This window comes from Neoarius graeffei, chromosome 23 (genome assembly GCF_027579695.1).
Source record: "Neoarius graeffei isolate fNeoGra1 chromosome 23, fNeoGra1.pri, whole genome shotgun sequence".
Taxonomy (NCBI): domain Eukaryota; kingdom Metazoa; phylum Chordata; class Actinopteri; order Siluriformes; family Ariidae; genus Neoarius; species Neoarius graeffei.
This window is the reverse complement of record NC_083591.1, coordinates 59,090,591-59,110,059: the sequence shown is the minus strand read 5'-3', so window position 1 is coordinate 59,110,059 and position 19,469 is coordinate 59,090,591. Positions and strand designations below refer to the sequence as shown.

The 19,469-nt window shown below is 42.6% G+C and overlaps 2 protein-coding genes across 2 annotated transcripts in view; both read right to left on the bottom strand.

The window, feature by feature from the left end:
• cc2d1b (coiled-coil and C2 domain containing 1B) overlaps positions 1-19,202 on the bottom strand; it is a 39,656-nt gene extending 20,454 nt beyond the window's left edge. The window contains exons 1-6 of the mRNA XM_060906544.1: positions 18,740-19,202; positions 18,483-18,532; positions 7,552-7,676; positions 7,244-7,388; positions 2,822-2,922; positions 2,613-2,717 (exon numbers count right to left, since the gene is read on the bottom strand). Coding sequence (XP_060762527.1) covers positions 2,613-2,717; positions 2,822-2,922; positions 7,244-7,388; positions 7,552-7,617 — 417 coding nt within the window. The 5' untranslated portion in view covers positions 7,618-7,676; positions 18,483-18,532; positions 18,740-19,202. The remainder of the gene's footprint in view (positions 1-2,612; positions 2,718-2,821; positions 2,923-7,243; positions 7,389-7,551; positions 7,677-18,482; positions 18,533-18,739) is intronic.
• Positions 15,809-18,546, bottom strand: LOC132871337 (uncharacterized). Its single transcript, XM_060905448.1, has 3 exons — positions 18,483-18,546; positions 16,971-17,191; positions 15,809-16,841 (listed from the first exon to the last, which is right to left on the bottom strand). The coding sequence occupies exons 1-3, from the start codon at positions 18,544-18,546 to the stop codon at positions 15,903-15,905; spliced, it is 1,224 nt and encodes a 407-aa protein (XP_060761431.1). The 3' UTR covers positions 15,809-15,902.
• Positions 19,203-19,469: the final 267 nt, after the last annotated feature.

Genomic DNA, 19,469 nt, shown 5'->3' with positions numbered 1-19,469 from the left:
AAAACTGATACCCCTGATACCCAAGGTAATTAGTCATACTAGATTTACAACAACAACAACTACTGCAACATCAACTACTACAACAGCAACCACTACTGCTACTGCCACTGGTGACGACTACTACTATAGACCTACACCAAACTAAAAACAAGTTAATAAAATAAATTATAATTTACAAGGAGGAGATAATATAGATGTGATGTATAGTGGCCTGTGGTTGAATTCCAAAATATTGCCACTGATTAAACAATATCTCAATATATTTGGTTGAAGCATTGATTTTTGTCATCTACATTGCTTCATATGGCTTCTAATACCAAAAAAACCAGAATTGAGAAGAAAAAAACAGCCCCTGGGCTGCCCCAGCTGTTCATTGGGCTCGCTTCGCTCACTAGGTTCGCTTCAACTGAAGGATAATCACTGGGCCCCCCATTGTAGAAATGGGCCCCTGTTTTTTCCCCAGGAGGGGCCCTATTGGCCCCTTGACCTGCAAAACAATCTGAGTCTCTGCGGTTTACAATACCGATGCTTACTGGAGCCGGTGCATTAAATCAGAATTTATACGTTATTTATTTGGTAGAAGAGTTACATTTATTATTACTACAGTAGTCAATACATAGGACTGTTATAATGTGTTTATAAATGCAACAGAAGTTGTTTAAAAACCAAGGATTTGCATTTCAATTAAAAACAGGTAAACAAAAAAGGTACCTTTTCTATATTATTGCCAGTAGATTGAGATAAACTCCTTGCATTCTTCATTTTAAACTCTAAGTTGGTGCCCAATAAAGGGATGAGAATGAAAAATATTTAAAAAGTCTGAAAAAACCAGGGCGGGGCCCATGGCCCAGGGGGGCGGGGCCCACGGCCCAGGGGGGCGGGGCCCACGGCGGCGGGGCCCACGGCCCAGGGGGGCGGGGCCCACGGCCCAGGGGGGCGGGGCCCAGGGACTAATGATTTTTGGCTATTTTTTAATTTAAATTTTTTTTTACCCCAAAACCATTAATTTTATCAGCAAAAAGTTGCAATGTATTTGGAAATAAATTCCCCTTCTTGGTGGACTACCAGGTGAAAATGATTAATATGGTACAAGAGACTTGTTTTTAATCAATTCACATTTGATGATTTCAAAAAATCAATGCACCTTTTAATATAAACGAGCTCTACAGTATTATATTTCTGCATTTTTGCTATTCATGTCTTTGAATACTCTAATCCTTTACAATGAAGTGCAAACCAGAAAAAAGTTCTGTCATATAATTCTCTGAAGCTTTCTTCTGATGTTATCATGGTAGCAGGAGCTCTTGCATATTAAGCAGGCAACATTCAACATCACTCATCACTTCCCTTTCAACTGCTGTGTGTACTAACGGTTTTATCTGGACAGGATGTTGTGTAATGTAATACAGATACCATACGGTCAATCTGAAGATCGAGATGGTGATTTTGAGTTTAAGAACAGGCATGTACAATGGGCATTACAAATTGGAAATTTTTTTTTTAAATCAAAAACTATAAGTTCATCTCAGCCTAAAAAAAATGTGGGCAGACGCTCCCGCGCGGCACATCCCAGCAATTCCCCCCCATGAAATGAGCAATAAGTAGGAGAGTTATACACGGTATCATACCTAAAATTTTATCAGAAATATAGATATGATACTAGGATTCTCCCCAACATGCTACATTAGACAAGCTAACCTCATTTATAAAAAGATACACACTTATATATGACGTGTATTTGATATATATGATGTATATTCATACACTGTTACTTTACGGAAATCTTCAGTGAGTTTGGTCTTTTCATGCCAGCCTGTTGTAGACCTATAATGCACATGAACTGACACTCCTCACCTCAACATGTCCTTTACAATCATTTAAGCCACCATGGGCAATGCTGAAACCACTGCTGCAAACAGTACATCGCGCAAAACTGTCAGTATTTTCTACCCTTATTAGACAGGGAGATTCTTTTGTGTAATCTGAGCTGAAGTGGGGTTTGTACTTTCGTTTTTGGGGCGCGCGCTCTCTCTCTGCTATGCCGGTCGGTCCTCGAGAAAAGGGATAAAAGCCCGCCCACACTGAAAGCTGATTGGCTTATTTTGCTGAGTAACCCAATCAGGATGCTCTTTGTCTGGCATGCGCTACATGAACAGGCACACAGGCAGTGTTGCCACATTGGGTGGTTTTAAGTGCATTTTGGCGGGTTTTGAACATATTTTGGGATGGAAAACGTCAGCAATATCTGGCAACACTGCACACAGTCTCCCTCGCGCGCACATTCTAAAGATGCGTGATGCAGACCTTAATGTTGCGCGCGCACACTCTTGCTCGCTTCTATCAATATGCAGGAGACTCCCGGAAGTTCTGGGAGACTTGGGATGTCTGCGTTATAAGGTGACCACAGATCGTTAATCATACCCCCACCCCCGAAAATTTCTCAACGGATTTACATCGATCTCAGAAACGATCATTTTGGTCTGAAAAAGTCGGAAATCCGCCGATCGGCGGAAAATTCTCATCCCTGCCAATATGGTTACCCACAATGCACTGTGGTTGCATGTTGTTCTGCACTGTGGTTCTGTGGATTTTCATGAGGAGTGTGTTGGTACCTGTGGTTCTGGTTTCACTGGCCCAGTTTCCTCAGTGCCAGGGGAAGTTGCAGTTTCTGCCCCAGAATCGGTTTCCTCTTCACCCACCACTTCCTGTAGCTCCGCCTACAAAACAAAAAGTATTTACTCTGCTTATAAAACACACCACTCACACCCAGCAAGAACAGCAACATATAAAGGGGGGAGAAAGGAAAAAAAAAAAAAGGTACCAGGAGATCCTCATCTCCCTCGAGGTCATCATCGCTTTCATCATCGAGGTCTTTCATGCAGGCCTCAGTCATCTTTTCGATATCCTCCATCGGTAACGGAGCTGAAAAATCAGATCAGACTGTTAAAACAGTAAAATACTCAAGCCACACCTTTTTTATGCCCGACAGCTACGTCATCTTTACTACTGCCACTTAGGCCACACCTCCCCTACTGGTCCTGGCAGTTGCAAAAGCCAATCAGGATCAAGTTTATTGCCGAGTCTGTTCTCACATACAAGGAATTTGCTTTGGCGGTTGGTGCTTGAACAGTTAAAAGAAAAGACAAATTAGTTACATAAATAGAATAAGAGTCTAAAATATAGACGGAAGGCTGCAGCCGATCATCCTCTCAGCAGAGTGAATGATGCGCTGCAGTCTGCCCTCGTCCCTGGCAGCAGCATACCAGACGGTGATGGAGGAGGTGAGGATGGACTCAGTGATGGTGGTGTAAAAGTGCTCCATCATTGTCTTTGGCAGATCAAACTTCAACTGCCGCAGAAAGAACATCCTCTGCTGTGCTTTCTTGGTGAGAGAGCAAGTATTCATCTCCCGCTTGAGGTCCTAAGTGATTATAGTGTCCAGGAAGTGGAAATACTCCACAGAGGATACTGGGGAGTCAAACAGGGTGATGGGGTGGGTGTGGCAGAGCTCCTCCTGAAGTCTACAATCATCTCTAAAGACAGTGGAGCATGAAGCTCCAAGTTGTTCTGCCTGCACCAGAACACCAAATGGTCAACCTCCCACCTGTAAACAGATTCATCCTCATCAGAGAGGAGTCCAATGAGGGTGGTGTCTCTACGAACTTCAGGAGCTTGACAGACTGATGACTGGAGGTGCAGCTGTTGGTGTACAGGGAGAAGACGCAGCCTTGGGGGGGGGGATCCGGGAGTCAGAGACGTGTTTCCCCAGATTCCTGCTCTGCTTCCTGTTAGACAGGAAGTCAGTGATCCACCTGCAGGTGGAGTCAGGCATTCTCAGCTGGGAGAGCTTGTCCTGCAGAAGAGCCAGGATCAGTGTTGAAAGTGGAACTGAAATCCACAAACAGGATCCTAGCATAGCTTCCTGGGGAGTCCAGGTGCTGGAGGATGAAGTGAAGATCCATGCTGACATCATCTGCAGATCTGTTGGGTCTGTAGACGAACTGCATGGGGTCCAGGAGCGGGTCAGTGATGGCTTTAAGGTGGTAAAGCACAAGGCACTCGAAGGATTTCATAACCACAGAAGTCAGGGTGATGGGTCTGTAATCATTTAATCCTGTGATCCTTGGCTTTTTGGGGATGAAGATAATGGTGGAGGCCTTGAAGCAGGCCGGCACATGGCACGTCTCCAGTTGAAGTGCTGATGTCTGAACACCGGAGACAGCTGATCAGCACAGTGCTTCAGGGTAAATCGTGAGGCAGATGTGAGACCTGCTGTTTTGTGGGGAACCTGCACCTTAAAGAGCTTGGTGACGTCCCTCTTCAGAACGGAGAGAGTTGATACTGTGGTGGAGGGTGGGGGGCCCTCCAGGTTGCAAGATAGTAAAAAAGCCCTGGCAGCAGTCGAGGTGGGGGTGGTGGGCAGGAGCTGGAATATGGAGTCATGGGGGATGAGATCAGGACAGTACCATTGTCTCTCAAAGCGACAGTAGAACTCATTCAGGTGGTTGGTCAGGCGCAAGTCGTTGAGTGTGTGTGTGTGTGTGTTGGGGGGGCCTGAAGGTTTGTAGTTAGTAATACAGAAGCAACGCCTCATTCACTGAAACTGTCAGTTGGTCCACATATGTGACCGCTCACCGAATCCAGGGACACATGTCGGCCGAAACGAATCCGAGATAATCGCAAAAGAAGCATTTTTTTTCGAAATTTGTGATTTTTGTTTTTTTCCATCATGTGCAAGTTGAGATCTTGAAGAATGCAATCAGTATTTCAGATAATAGATTGTTTTGTTGGAAAAGCATACATTTTTTGTTGCAAATTGTCTCATTTTTGTCAGGACTGTAGCCTGCTGGGGGGTGTGGCTAAATTACCATATGGGCCATTCACATGATGATTTAAGGCCAAGTTTACATTAGACCGTATCTGTCTCGTTTTCTTCGCGGATGCACTGTCCGTTTACATTAAACCGCCTGGAAACGGGAATCCGCCAGGGTCCACGTATTCAGTCCAGATCGTGTCTGGTCCGGTGCTGCGTAAACATTGAGAATACGCGGATACGCTGTGCTGAGCTCTAGCTGGCGTCATCATTGGACAACGTCACTGTGACATTCACCTTCCTGATTCGCTGGCGTTGGTCATGTGACGCGACTGCTGAAAAACGGCGCGGACTTCTGCCTTGTATCACCTTTCATTAAAAAGAGTATAAAAGTATGAAAATACTGCAAATACTGATGCAAATACTGCCCATTGTGTAGTTATGATTGTCTTTAGGCTTGCCATCCTTCCACTTGCAAGTGGTAAGTGATCTGCGCTGGGATCACACACACAGCGGCTCAGTCCCGAATCACTGCTCGTGCACTTCACTCGCGCGCTCTGTGAGCTGTGCAAGGCTGGAGTGCGCACCCTCCAGAGGGCACTCGCTGTTCAGGGCGGAGTGATTTGGAGCGCAGGATGCCTGCGGAGCCGAGCGTATCCGTGTATTGGTGTTGCTGTGTGCACGCTAATTGTTTTAAAAACGTTAATCTGATGATCCGCTGATACGGTCTAATGTAAACCCCACCTAAGTCATTTGTTTTTTTTTTCTGCGAATCAGCCGTATGATCCGAGTTGAGCGCATGGCTACTTAACTGCATACAGGCGTGCGATTTCACTATGGAATGAGTTACTAAACAGAGCGCAGAGGAGCAAACACCGCGAAGCAAACAGACACTCTGTATTTACATCGGAGATCACCGTTTCTAGCAAAAAAAAAAAACCCGCAACCTCGTTTTCCAGATTGAATGGAATACTTGAATGATCGGATGATACACGGACCGTTCTAGGACTACATTATTCCATCGGAGGCATTGGTGTGTGCAAGGCGCCGTTTCTCTTTCTGATGGGGTGAGTTTATTAATCTAAGGCTGTGTGGTTATTTTTGCATGTAACGGAGAGTGTTGTGGTTTGGTTAAGCCTAGGTCACAACCGGACGTACGATTTTTTGGCTGTGTGATTTTTGGCGTTTCCCAAATCGCTGTGTTTTTTTTTTGTTCACGGAGAAAGACGCGCGTTGGCCGTAAGTTTGTCTTGCAACCTGAAAAAAATGTAAGCGCCCGTAGAGTTTGTTTGACATGACAACGAACCTCTGCGGCCGTTCTGCGGCTCGAAAATCAGCACATCACACGCGCGCTCTCGTGCTTTTCACACGCGCGCTCTCGTGCTTTTCACACGCGCGCTCTCGTGCTTTTCACACGCGCGCTCTCGTGCTTTTCACACGCGCGCTCTCGTGCTTTTCACACGCGCGCTCTCGTGCTTTTCACACGCGCGCTCTCCGTGTGTTTCTTGCATGTAGACCGGCTGTAGGAGCGCGTACTGTACGGCCGGTTGTGACCGAGGCTTTACATGAAACTAGCATTGTGTTAGTTGTGTCATCATTGTGCTATCTTTCTTTCTTACGGTGTGAGTAATTTTTCAACCACAAAACGTTAAAGTATACTTTAGGACTTATTTTTGTACTTCATAATTGTGTTGGGCATACTTTGCATGGAAGGAAAACTGACGTGGTGATCTCTGTTTACATGAAAGTAGCATCGTGCTAGCTCGTAGGGGGTAGGGCTTTCCGTAATGTCATGCAAATGAGCAGCGTTATGTGCCCACCCTGCACCCAGAGTAGCTGAGATGGAAAACTTTGAGGGCGATTTTCTCCCTTTTCTGTTTTAAGAAGTATACACATTCAAAAGGCCACACATTCTTCAAATATTGTCAGATTTCCACATGGAAGGCATCATTGGAAAGCTTAGAAACTGTACTTTCTGAATCTATCAATAACTCAAAATGCCCCCGGGCAGACATGTCCCTGGATTCTGTGATCTGCCACATATTTTTACTAAACCTGACAGAGACCATGACCGACACAAAGGTCACACCTCCTTCACTAGATCTAACTGCCACTTAGGCCATGCCTCCTTTACTATGATAATATCAAGGCCACGCCTCCTTCATTAAAACTTGGACACAGAGGCCACCCTCCTTGACTGGTACGAACTGCTACTTAGGCCACACCCCCTTTTACTGCACCCAGCAGGCATACCACCTGTACTAGGGCTGACACCAAGGCCACGCCCCCTTCACTGTCACTGGCATGAGAAATTCTAAAATCAGTTAAATGATTTTACACAAGACACAAAAGCAGCATTTCTTATTTTAAAGAAAAAAAAAAACCCTCCCTCCGGTGTGTGTTGCATGTTTCTAAACACCCTGTCTTTACCTTTGGCGTTTTTTTTTGCTTTAGCAGCAGCAGTTGGTTTTTTCCCCACAATGGCAGCGAACTCCGCCTCCAGATCCGGATCATCCACATGTTCACTCACATCCATCATCACGTCCTCGGGGTTGAAGTCCAGAAGTAAACCCATCTACAGCAAAAGACAGGTTTTTTTTTTTTTTACACACACACACACACACACACCGAGAGAGAGAGAAAACGTTCCAGAGAGATCCTCACTGCATGCAAAGAGGAAAGAAGAACAAAACCCATCCAAATAATATTTCTGATAATTTTTTCTAACTCCCACTCACCTGTTTGGCAGCAGCAGCTCCTTGGCCTTTAGGAGCCGCAGGACGTTTATTTTTCCTGGCAAACATCTTAAAGTTCCGTCAAATCCAACAGATTCTGCGACTCGGCAGTAGAACAGGACACAAATCTGTAAACGTGACAAGAAAACACTGACATCATCCTTAATCACATTACATTTAAAATAAACACACCCTGATGTGTTTTCTGTAAAAACACAAACACCTTCACCCAGATTACAAATCCTGCAAATATAATTATAAAATAATAATTTTTATTCTGGTTTTCTGACTCATGTCTTTTAAAGTCAAAGTTTTCTTGAATGGATTTTTTGGGATTATTCATATAAAAAAATTAAATAAAACTTTGATTAAAAGGTGCAGACTGCAAAGCCCTCTGAAATTTAAATTTCCCCCCATTGCGCATTTCGCTCTGTCCCGCAAGAGCAACATCACGCCTCTGAGATGTGATCATTTTGATGTCCTGAGGGTCGCTTTTCTCCGTTTTGGGATCGTTTTGGTCCCTCTTGAGGTAAACAGTATGGCCCTACGGAAACAGCTGAATGCGAGGGAGGAGCTTTAACTAATTAGCATAACTATGGAACTGCGTCACACCAAGATGGCGCATCGACCTCGGAGAGTTTTGAGTCTCAGGGATGTAATTTGTCGTTGACGTTCACGAATAGATGCGTGAAACAAAAGAAAGATGAATATTTATATCTTTTCTCTGTTCCTGCTTTTGTGTTCTCGTTTCTTTCTCTGTCAGATCAAAACATTAGGTGTGTAACTCCATACTCGCTACTGTGGAGTCGAGCCCATGCGTTCTAAGGCTGAGATAGCTAAGCGCTAGCTAGAATGATTTAGTTATCTGTCCAGAAAAATGGCACGTTGTCTAACCTTGCTCTATCTTGCAGTTACACTCACTAGGCAGCCTTTCCTTTCCTTTTCTACTGGAGGGAGAGCCGAGTCTGTCATGTTCGCCCACGCTGACCTGTTTTGGTTAAAAGTAGCTCAAAACAGACACGCCCCACGGTGGTCACAATTTTTATATTGTTCGCTTGCTTCGGTGATCTCCAGAATCGTAAAATGCAGAACGCTTTTGATTTCGGCAAAACATTCACACACAGGATACACGGTGTGTGTGTGCAGCAGCGAAACATCTCGAAACTCCAACAGCAACAGAAAATTTTACCCAGAATTCAACTTTGTATTCAGAACCTTTAAAAGGGCATATTCTGGACCAATTTTGTTTTTTTTATATGAAAGTATGTCCCTTTACACACTCATCCAGAAGAGAAATTTTTCACAAGACCATCTGTCTACAGCAGAAAACAAACAAACAAACAAACAAACAAACAAACAAACAAACAAACGTGTCTGGAAAAATCCCAAGCGAGTCTGGAGCCAGATTCGTGACGTCACCTGCGGAAGCGCCAGCAGGCTGCGCGAGCTTTGCACGGTTTCAGTGCACAGCCTGTGTAGACCAAGCGCTCCCGTTTCTCTCTCATTGTCCGGTCTTTTGGGAAACGATGAGTACTAATCCCATCATGATTGGTGTTGCTACACCCTCCTACGATACATCTGTTCACCATTTTAATAATTATGCGATAACGTTGAAATTTGCAGAAAACCACCAGGTCGTTTTCTCATAAACAAACCAGTGCTGACGTGGGATTCAGAGGGAGGCGTCCCGCACGCGACGTCACGAAAATCAATGTTTCCCGGGAAATCCAAATGCCAAGTTTTTTCAGAGGCGGACCAATTCGCCTCAAATGGCTTGATTTCAACTGAATTTTTCTGGTATTGCGCAAGGTAAAAAAATTGCACAAAATGCAAAATGCGACAGATATTTGACCAAAGTTTAATATAAAATAGGAGAATTACATTGATCTTGCTCCTGAATTTACCCGTGATATGCACTTTAAAAGTACCAGATTCTGATCTCCAGTGAATAAAAACCTCAATATAAATGGAATTACATAAATAAATATCTACATGAGGTTGGAAAACAGATCCATTTTTCTAAACTGTGACTTTAAATAGCGGATAAAATAAATACACAAATAAATGAAAAAATAAAATTACATTTGAAAAAAAAAACCACTTCTATAACCATCTTTTTATTTTCTACAACCTCAGACAATTAAAAACAAACAAAAACAAACCCCCCCCCAAAAAAAACCCCTCTAACTCAAATTATCTGAATCTTTTATTTTATTTTTTCAAAAGTCCATTTATTTCTCCAGATCTCAGCTAAATGGCTGAAAACGTTATTTTTACTGACTCACTGTCACAACCCCAGCATAAAATTAGGGCGTGTTAATTATCATACACAATCAGGTCCATAAGTATTTGGACACTGATGCCATTCCAAACAATGATGTTTCCTCGGTCTGCCAGCACAACAGGTCTGAAACGAAGCAGCGAAAGGGACACTGAACTCTCGACTTTCAGCTTTAATTCAAGGGGTTTAACAAAAACACTGCATTAAACAGTTTAGGAATTACAGCCTTATTATTTCTTTATAAAAAAATAAATAAATTCCCTCCATTTTCACACGCTCAAATATAAATGGATGAACTAACAAATATAAAGCATAATAATTAATACTTGGATGCAAATCATTCACAGTCGGTCAATGATCGCCTGCAGCCTGGAACCCATGAACATCACCATATGCGGAGTTTCCTCCAGCGAGACGCTTTGCCAGGTCGTTACTGCAGCCGCCTTCAGTTCCTGCTTGTTTGTGGTTCTTTCTCTGTTCAGTTTAGTCTTCAGGTCAGTGAAAAGCCGCTCGATTGGGTTGTCCGACTCGACCATTTATGAAAATTCCATTTCTTTGCTTTATGAAGCTCTTGGGTTGTTTTCATGGTATGTTTTGGGTCGTTATCCATCTGTATTGTGAAGTGCTGTCCTTTTTGGAGCGTTTGACTGAACCTGAGCTGAAAGTAAAGCTGTGTGCACTTCAGAACTCATCCTACGACTTTATCAGCAAACACATCAATGAACACCAGTGACCCAGTTCCACCGACCGCTGGACACGCCTGCCATGTCTGACAGATGATTTGGTTATGCTTTGAATCATGAGCCCTTCCTTTCCTTCTTCATACTCTTCTCTTCCCATCATTCTGATAGAAGTTCATCTTGGTTTCTTCAGTCTAAAGAATCTTGATCCAGAGCTGGACAGGCTTTGTGTTCGAGTGTAACCAGTGGTTTACATCTCAAGGTGAACCCTCCGTTATTTACATTTGTGAAGGCGTCTCTTCATTGTAGACTTTGACAATTATCCGCCCACCTCCTCCAGAGTGTTCTTGGCTTGGCGAGATGTTGTTAAAGAGTTCTCCTTCACTAATAACAGAATTCTGTGATCATCCATTTCAGTGGTCTTCCAGGCCTTTTCCTTTTTTCTTTCTAAGGAGATACCAAATTGTTGATTTGGCCACTCCTAAGGGTTCTGCTCTCTCTCTCTCATTTTATTTTTTTCAGCCTAATGATGGCCTCCTTCACTTGCATCGACACCTCTTTGGAGTTTTGGAACGTTATCGAGAGTTCCAATGAACAGCCGACGAATGAAAATTCAACACTTGAAATCAATTCTAGATGTTTTTATCTCCTTAAGAAGAATAGAAGAATGCCTTTATTGTCACTGCACAAATCTCATCTCATCTCATTATCTGTAGCCGCTTTATCCTTCTACAGGGTCGCAGGCGAGCTGGATCCTATCCCAGCTGACTACGGGCGAAAGGCGGGGTTCACCCTGGACAAGTCGCCAGGTCATCACAGGGCTGACACATAGACACAGACAACCATTCACACTCACATTCACACCTACGCTCAATTTAGAGTCACCAGTTAACCTAACCTGCATGTCTTTGGACTGTGGGGGAAACCGGAGCACCCGGAGGAAACCCACGCGGACACGGGGAGAACATGCAAACTCCACACAGAAAGGCCCTCACCGGCCCCGGGGCTCGAACCCAGGACCTTCTTGCTGTGAGGCGACAGCGCTAACCACTACACCACTGTGCCGCCTTGTCACTGCACAAATATACAACAAAATTTAGTTCACCATTCGATGAACATACATCATAAAATAACAAGGAAATGGGCCACAACTGGCCGTGAACCTGCGTATCAGTCAATTCTCTAATTACTTTTGAACCTGTGAAAATGGAGGAATGATGTAATAAATGGCTGCAACTTCTGAACAGTTAATGTAATATTTTTGAAATCACATCAAATTATTGAATTAAAGCTGATAGAATTCATTTCAAATCCAATTGCGCAAATTGTATCACTGTCCAAATCACCCACTGCCTGGGTCACCTGGGCGAGGGTTCTGTTCAGTAAAGACCCGAAACACTATATGACTCCAGGTTCATCACTGAAGACGTGTCCAAGCAGCAGTTGAGGATGGTGAAGGCTGGAGCGCTTCTTACTACGTCATACCTTTATCCTACTTCATCCTATTCTATTCTCTATTTCTATCCATAATGCATTATACGGTCACTCCTAGTCCTGGGTCTGACTTTAAACTGCAACCGGTGGTGAGTCTCAGGTCCAGGAGTACTTGAGTATTGGGGATAGTGTAGTTACCCCTTAATCACCATTGCTCTCAGGTCCGCTCTGACCCGGAGCGGTAGCACCTGCCTGGGTTCCATCGTACATCACCAATAAGGTGCTGGCAGCAGGGCGCTTTTCGGTGCAATGTGGCAGATGAACCCAACAGGGTCCATGGTGCACCCACACCTTTCAATTACATGAAACCTGTGATGGATAATGTTGTAGGTGCCCAAGTTAAGGTCAAGCGCCCAAACTATGCTACCAAAAGGTTATAAATAAATAAATAGAAATAAACCCGAAATGTTGATTAAATAAACTTGGCTGCATAAAACCCAATGTCTTGACTTTCTTCTTTAAAAACACTGAAATTAGCATGTATTTCTCGTAACCGACGCGAAATCTGCACCATTCCCATGTTGTTCCGGGTTCGTTGAACTAGCCGTAAGCCTCGCACAGAGCACGAATTCTCCATCAACAGCAATCAGCACGCCATGATTTCGTGGAGGAGCAAAACTTGCATACCAATGACCAGAGCGGGATTTCTGCAGTAGGTAAAGCTTCCTTTATATTGTTTTATGGCGGTTGGCAAACAACTTGTAGGTGCATTACCGCCACCTTCTGGACTGGAGTGTGAACCAGAACATTTACAACCCTATTGTGCTAAATTCTCCTAATAATTCCTGTATCATTTAAAAACCTAAAAATAGCCCAATATCCCACATTATCTGACTGCAACATCTCTCGGATACCGAGTGTCATATGATTTAAATACGGTAAAAGACTGAATAAAAGAGAGCTATTCAGGACACAACTGCGTATTTAAGATACAGCTTGCATCTTAAATCCACACAGTTGTGTAAGCGTTGGTGGAATCAGTGACTTGGAGCTTGGTCCTCTTGTTGACGATGGTCTTAGACACTGGCCTTTCATTTAAACTAAGATCTTTTACCTGACTACAGACTGTGAATTGCGCTGCCAATTCTTGTGATGTGACTGAAAAACCTTTTGTGTCGCAGGTCTGCTACAGGTTCGCCTCTTTGATGGCAACAGTGCAGAACTTGTTTTTTTTCCCATTCACAGGCTCCTTTCCTCCAGGCTCTCCTCAGGCCCCAACACATCTTTTAAATACTAACTAACTGTATTTTAATTATTTTTGTCATTTACATGTACATCAAGAGGGATTAATGCTGTAGGTATTTTGCAATAAAAGTAAAAATAACATTTATAGATTTCTTTATTTATTCATAACTTTGTAGCTAAAAAAAGCAGCAGCAGGTTTAAACAGAGAGCGCTGGGAAAACAGCACTTTGCGTGTGCAGAAAAGACCAAATTACTCTGTATCATGATGGAAAATGCCCAAAATCAGAAATACAGGGTGTAGTCCAAATCATGTAATTGAAAGGCCTGGCACCACCTGATGGCATGCGGAAGAGCCACTCAAATGGCCAACGGATGGCATCACTCGGCAAGTCAGTTCTCACTGTGGGGCAACTTCCATACCCGTCAGGTCTGTGGTAGTTTTGTGCACCACTTGGCATCAGGCCTGGAGGTCCAGAGAGAACACAATGGGGCACAACTGTCTGTGCGAGGCGCTTCATTAGGAAAGGAGAATAAGTCTGGTGCGGCCTCGCAGCCCATCTGCGTTTCTGCACATCCTAATGAAGCAGCCATCATCGCTAGCGATGGACAGCTGGCTGTCCAAATAATTATGGACCTAACTGTATAAAGAGAATAAATCAGGGCGTGCCATGTGTGCCTGTGATATGTAAATTAGATCCTAGTGGGTGGAGTTTGTTTCCACAGACACAGCTGAAGCTGATGGGATTAAATATATTCCTCTGTTAAAAGGAGCGACTCTGATCGTATTTCTGCCAGGATCAGCCATGTCGCTGACACATCCTTAAATATCCAACATTAAACACGGTATATTATTTAAATTCAAACTGCTGATCATTTACAGTTATTCGTTTATCAGCATTTACCTTTATTTAAATATATGCAGAGAACTGACAACATGAAGGAAACATCTTAGTCTAGATGGAAATAGGGGTCCGCGCGCACCCCCCGGCTTTTTTTATGACACCTGATTTTTTTTTTGTATCTTTAAAGTGTCTACTTTCAGAATGTGACAGGTACCAAGCTGAAATAATGTCCCAAGGGCTTCATCTTTAACCCTTTAATGCACCTGACCGGAACCCGACAGATTGAAAAAAGGATACAGAACGGGTCATAACTTTTGAAGTAAACTACATACAGAGACAAATTAACACATTTTCCCATACAATACTGACCCAGTGAATGACATTAAGTGGTTGTTTTTGACATCTGACAACATTTAAACCGCCTTTTTGGTCAAAAACGGCAAAAAAATGGCCTAAAATGTGTAGAAATTCAACTTTCTTTTCATTCTTTGACGTTTTGTGTACTTTTTTCACCACCTGCTCTTCATTTATCATTTACAGTATCCATCTGATTATTACATTGGGTATTAAGCTGAAATAATGCCCCAGAGTCAACATTTTTAACCCTTTAATGCCCTAGACTGGAACCCGGAAAACGATAAAACTGTCAGAATGTGGGGTAACTTTTGAAGTAAACCACATACAGAGACAAATGAACACATTTTCCCATACAACACTGACCCAAGGAATGAAATGAAGTGGTTGTTTTTGACTTTTGACAACAATTAACCTGCCTTTTTGGTCAAAAACGTCAAAAAATGGCCTAAAATGTGTAGAAAAACAACTCTCTTCATTCTTCAAATGTTGTGTTTTCACCACCTCTGGCTCTTCATTTATCATTTACAGCATCACTTTGATCATTATATCAGTATTAAGCTGAAACAGTAACTCTCTCACTTTATTTTAACCCTTTGAAACAAAACCTGTGCAGCATAGCCCAACAGCCAAAAGTGGGATAACTTTGATGTAAAGAAACAGGGACAAATGGGCACATGCAACTAATTAACAGAGTTAAAGGAACAGTCCACCGTACTTCCATAATGAAATATGCTCTTATCTGAATTGAGACGAGCTGCTCCGTACCTCTCCGAGCTTTGCGCGACCTCCCAGTCAGTCAGACGCAGTCAGACGCGCTGTTACTCCTGTTAGCAATGTAGCTAGGCTCAGCATGGCCAACAGTATTTTTTGGGGCTGTAGTTAGATGCGACCAAACTCTTCCGCGTTTTTCCTGTTTACATAGGTTTATATGAGCAGTGATATGAAACAAGTTCAGTTACACAAATTGAAAGGTAGCGATTTTGTATGCTATGGAAAGTGCGCACTATAATGACAGGCGTACTAACACCTTCTGCGTGCTTCGGCAGCGCATTGATACGGAGCTCAGATAGCAATGCGCTGCCGAAGCGCGCAGAAGGTGTTAGTACGCCTGTCATTATAGTGCGCACTTTCCATAGCATACAAAATCGCTACCTTTCAATTTGTGTAACTGAACTTGTTTCATATCACTGCTCATATAAACCTATGTAAACAGGAAAAACGCGGAAGAGTTTGGTCGCATCTAACTACAGCCCCAAAAAATACTGTTGGCCATGCTGAGCCTAGCTACATTGCTAACAGGAGTGACAGCGCGTCTGACTGCGTCTGACTGACTGGGAGGTCGCGCAAAGCTCGGAGAGGTACGGAGCAGCTCGTCTCAATTCAGATAAGAGCATATTTCATTATGGAAGTACGGTGGACTGTTCCTTTAACAGATAACATGTTGATTCGTGTTGTTTTAATGATCTTCAAAAAAACTATTTTCATAAAAGTAGGCTGGCAAGCATTTGTCCTCCACTACTCATCTTCATCATAACTGAAGAGATCTTCAAAGTCTATTTCTTCCATATCCAGCTCTTCATCCTCATCATTTGGTTCATACTCTCCCTCTTCATTGACAGACAAGTTGTTGCTCTTGGAATCAACTACCTTGTCGACTACCTGCTCTTCTGACACTGCTCTCTGAGCCAGTACCTCAACAAGAGAAGGAGGGAGGATGGGTCCAATCGTCCAGATGGGTTCCAACACCTCCTCCTCTCCTGTCTTCTCCCAGCCCATGCCTGGGTCATGTGGTTTGGGGCTCTCGATTATTGCTTCGTCTGCTCTCTTGTAGCAAGCAACTCTGTAGTTGACTCGCTGTACATGTGGGATGAGACATACTTTGGGGGGAGGCAGGCATTCCAGGTCTACTTTTGACTTTGAGTCCAGGACTTTGTCAGCACCAACCATGTTTCTCAGCATCTTGGCCCGTACGGCATCAACTGATGTCATCCGTGCTTCGCCATACATGATGCATGTGAAGCACTCCATCTCCTGTTGAAGCTCATTGGTGACCAGCCAGTCTCCACCAAGCTGCTTGAAGGCATTGTGGAGTTTAGGATTCTTCTGTAGCTTCTTCAGAGGATTGACCTTTCCTTTGCCTTTAAAAGCACTGGTACAGTCTTCCCCAGTAAAGACATAGAATCCCAGCAGTGTGCTACAGTAGTCAGGGCCCAGTGATTCAGACAGTTCTGTCACATTTACCTGTACGCGATGTTTGCCAGAGCCATGGTCAAGATAGATTGAGAGGTTGCTCTTGCTGGCATGGTAGAGGAGGATCATCAAAATGTCTGTGTCAGGTGTCCTCACCACACATGACTTGTACCCCCATTTGACAGCCTGGTGGAGGTACAGCACAATGCGACTGTCCGTCTCCTCCTGGTTGGACCGCAGTGCATAGATTTCGGAAGTCTGGACCTATAAACACATAAAGAAACTAAGTAACTACATTATTATAATATAACATTCACAATTCCAGAGCATTTGGTTTACTTATCAATCCTCCAGTATTGTTAGGGTGACTGCTTATGTCTCCGGTCAACTTACTTTTCCACTGGTTGATGTTATGTCATAGGATTTCCCATCAACACACACCACTGCTCTCATACTCCTCTCAATCCGAGATGCTGCCTCATTGCTCCCCCAGACCTTAAGAAGGAGGTCACATAGCTGCTTCTTGTTCAACTCATTACCAAGGAATGACTTAAAGTCATAGGGCGTCTGGGTGTTTGGACCATCAATTATGTATCTTTCAGTAAATGCAAACCCTTTGATGCAAAGGGTTAAAATAAAGTGAGAGAGTTACTGTTTCAGCTTAATACCCGATATAATAATCAAAGTGATGCTGTAAATGATAAATGAAGAGCCAGAGGTGGTGAAAACACACAATAACATTTAAAAGAATGAAAAGACAGTTGTTTTTCTACACATTTTAGGCCATTTATTGCCGTTTTTGTCCAGAAATGCAGTTTAAATGTTGTCAAAAGTCAAAAACAACCACTTCATTTCATTCCTTGGGTCAGTGTTGTATGGGAAAATGTGTTCATTTGTCTCTGTATGTGGTTTACTTCAAAAGTTATCCCACATTCTGACAGTTTTATCATTTTCCGGGTTCCAGTCTAGGGCATTAAAGGGTTAAAAATGTTGACTCTGGGGCATTATTTCAGCTTAATACCCAATGTAATAATCAAATGGATACTGTAAATGATAAATGAAGAGCAGGTGGTGAAAAAAGTACACAATAAAACTTCAAAGAATGAAAAGAAAGTTGAATTTCTACACATTTTAGGCCATTTTTTGCCGTTTTTGACCAAAAAGGCGGTTTAAATGTTGTCAAATGTCAAAAACAACCACTTAATGTCATTCACTGGGTCAGTATTGTATGGGAAAATGTGTTAATTTGTCTCTGTATGTAGTTTACTTCAAAAGTTATGACCCATTCCGTATCCTTTTTTCAATCTGTCGGGTTCCGGTCAGGTGCATTAAAGGGTTAAAAATGAAGCCCTTGGGACATTATTTCAGCTGGGTACCTGTCACATTCTGAAAGTAGACACTTTAAAGATACAAAAAAAAAATCAGGTGTCATAAAAAAAGCCGGAGGGTGCGCGCGGACCCCTATTTCCATCTAGACTATCTGGGTTCATAGAAAATACTAGAAACCCACTCCTCCTGTGGTTATTTCAGTGCTGTCCGGTTTCAAAAGTTATCATCAAAGATCAGACTTACACAAAACAACAACAAATGTATTTCAAACATCCTGTTGGTAAAAACTCATCCCATCTGGCTGTAGATGAATAATGCCTGTTATAAATGTAATAATGATACAACTGGTTTGAATAAACAATAAATGATGGTTTTAAATGATAGTGTTTATATTAATGAGGAGAATCTGGTGATGGAGTTCAAAAACAGCAAAATGAACGTAGAACAGAATTAATAACATGTGAATGAATGAATGAACTGAAGTGTGGATTTGAGAGACTATTAAAAAACGCCTGCTTGTTTTTATATGGCCTGTAAAAGCATTGGAGTGTTAATTAACCATTTATTAAATCTGACCTGTCAGAAGACTGCGTTCCTCCAGCTGCCCTGTGGGCGTCAAGGCTGCGCTGTAAATGCGCATACCATCAGAAATTAGTTTAATAATATAATCAGTGCAGACTTTTATTAAATTTAATACGTCTAAGCTATTATATAGAAACAATGATAGTGTTAATTAGTTCATAATTATAATCCAGCCAATTAACTCTACTTGTGCTGAATATAAACTCATTATTATTATTATTTTGTTGATAATATGCGCAACTGTTTCTTACCTGTGGGGTGACTGAGGAGTTTCAGAGGCTTATTACGAGTAAACGCAGGCAAAGCAAATAAATCCTCCGAACAAGAGGAGACAGAATTAACCAGCTAGCTTAAAACGCACCATTATTGTGCTGAATGTGATCAAATGATGATAGAATATCACTTTATTTGTGTGTCATCGAAAAACCCAACAACAACCCGGAGTTTCAGCTATAAACTAATTCACATGACAACACGGGGAGTGAGCAAGAAACATGCTCCTTCCTAAAGCCCGCTATCTACGGAACTAAAGGATAAAAATTCTCTTAAATTTTATAAGATTTTAATTCCTGCTCCTGAATTAAATTAACCGAAAAAATATGTAAACTCTTCACGCATATTAAGATAAATAGAGATCAGTAATTAGGTTAGTTTTGCTCCTAATTCTGGTCAGATTTCTGGTCACACTCCGCCCAACACAAACATGACCACTTCCTGGTTCTGGTCGAAATAAAAACTCTCTGCCATTGGCTAAGAAGGTGACACGTCACACCCATCCCGGAAGTGAAGTTCTCACAATCGGTTATTGACTTTAACTCAACTAATCTATAACATACACTTCTTTATCATGTTTATGCAGTTCATTCTGTTCTATTCTATTCGTTATGTTGAATATTTTATACGAATCGCCCCAGTTTTAACAATTCTATTCTATTTTTACGCTGGACACTTTAAAAAATACATTTCCCAGAATCCATCCCC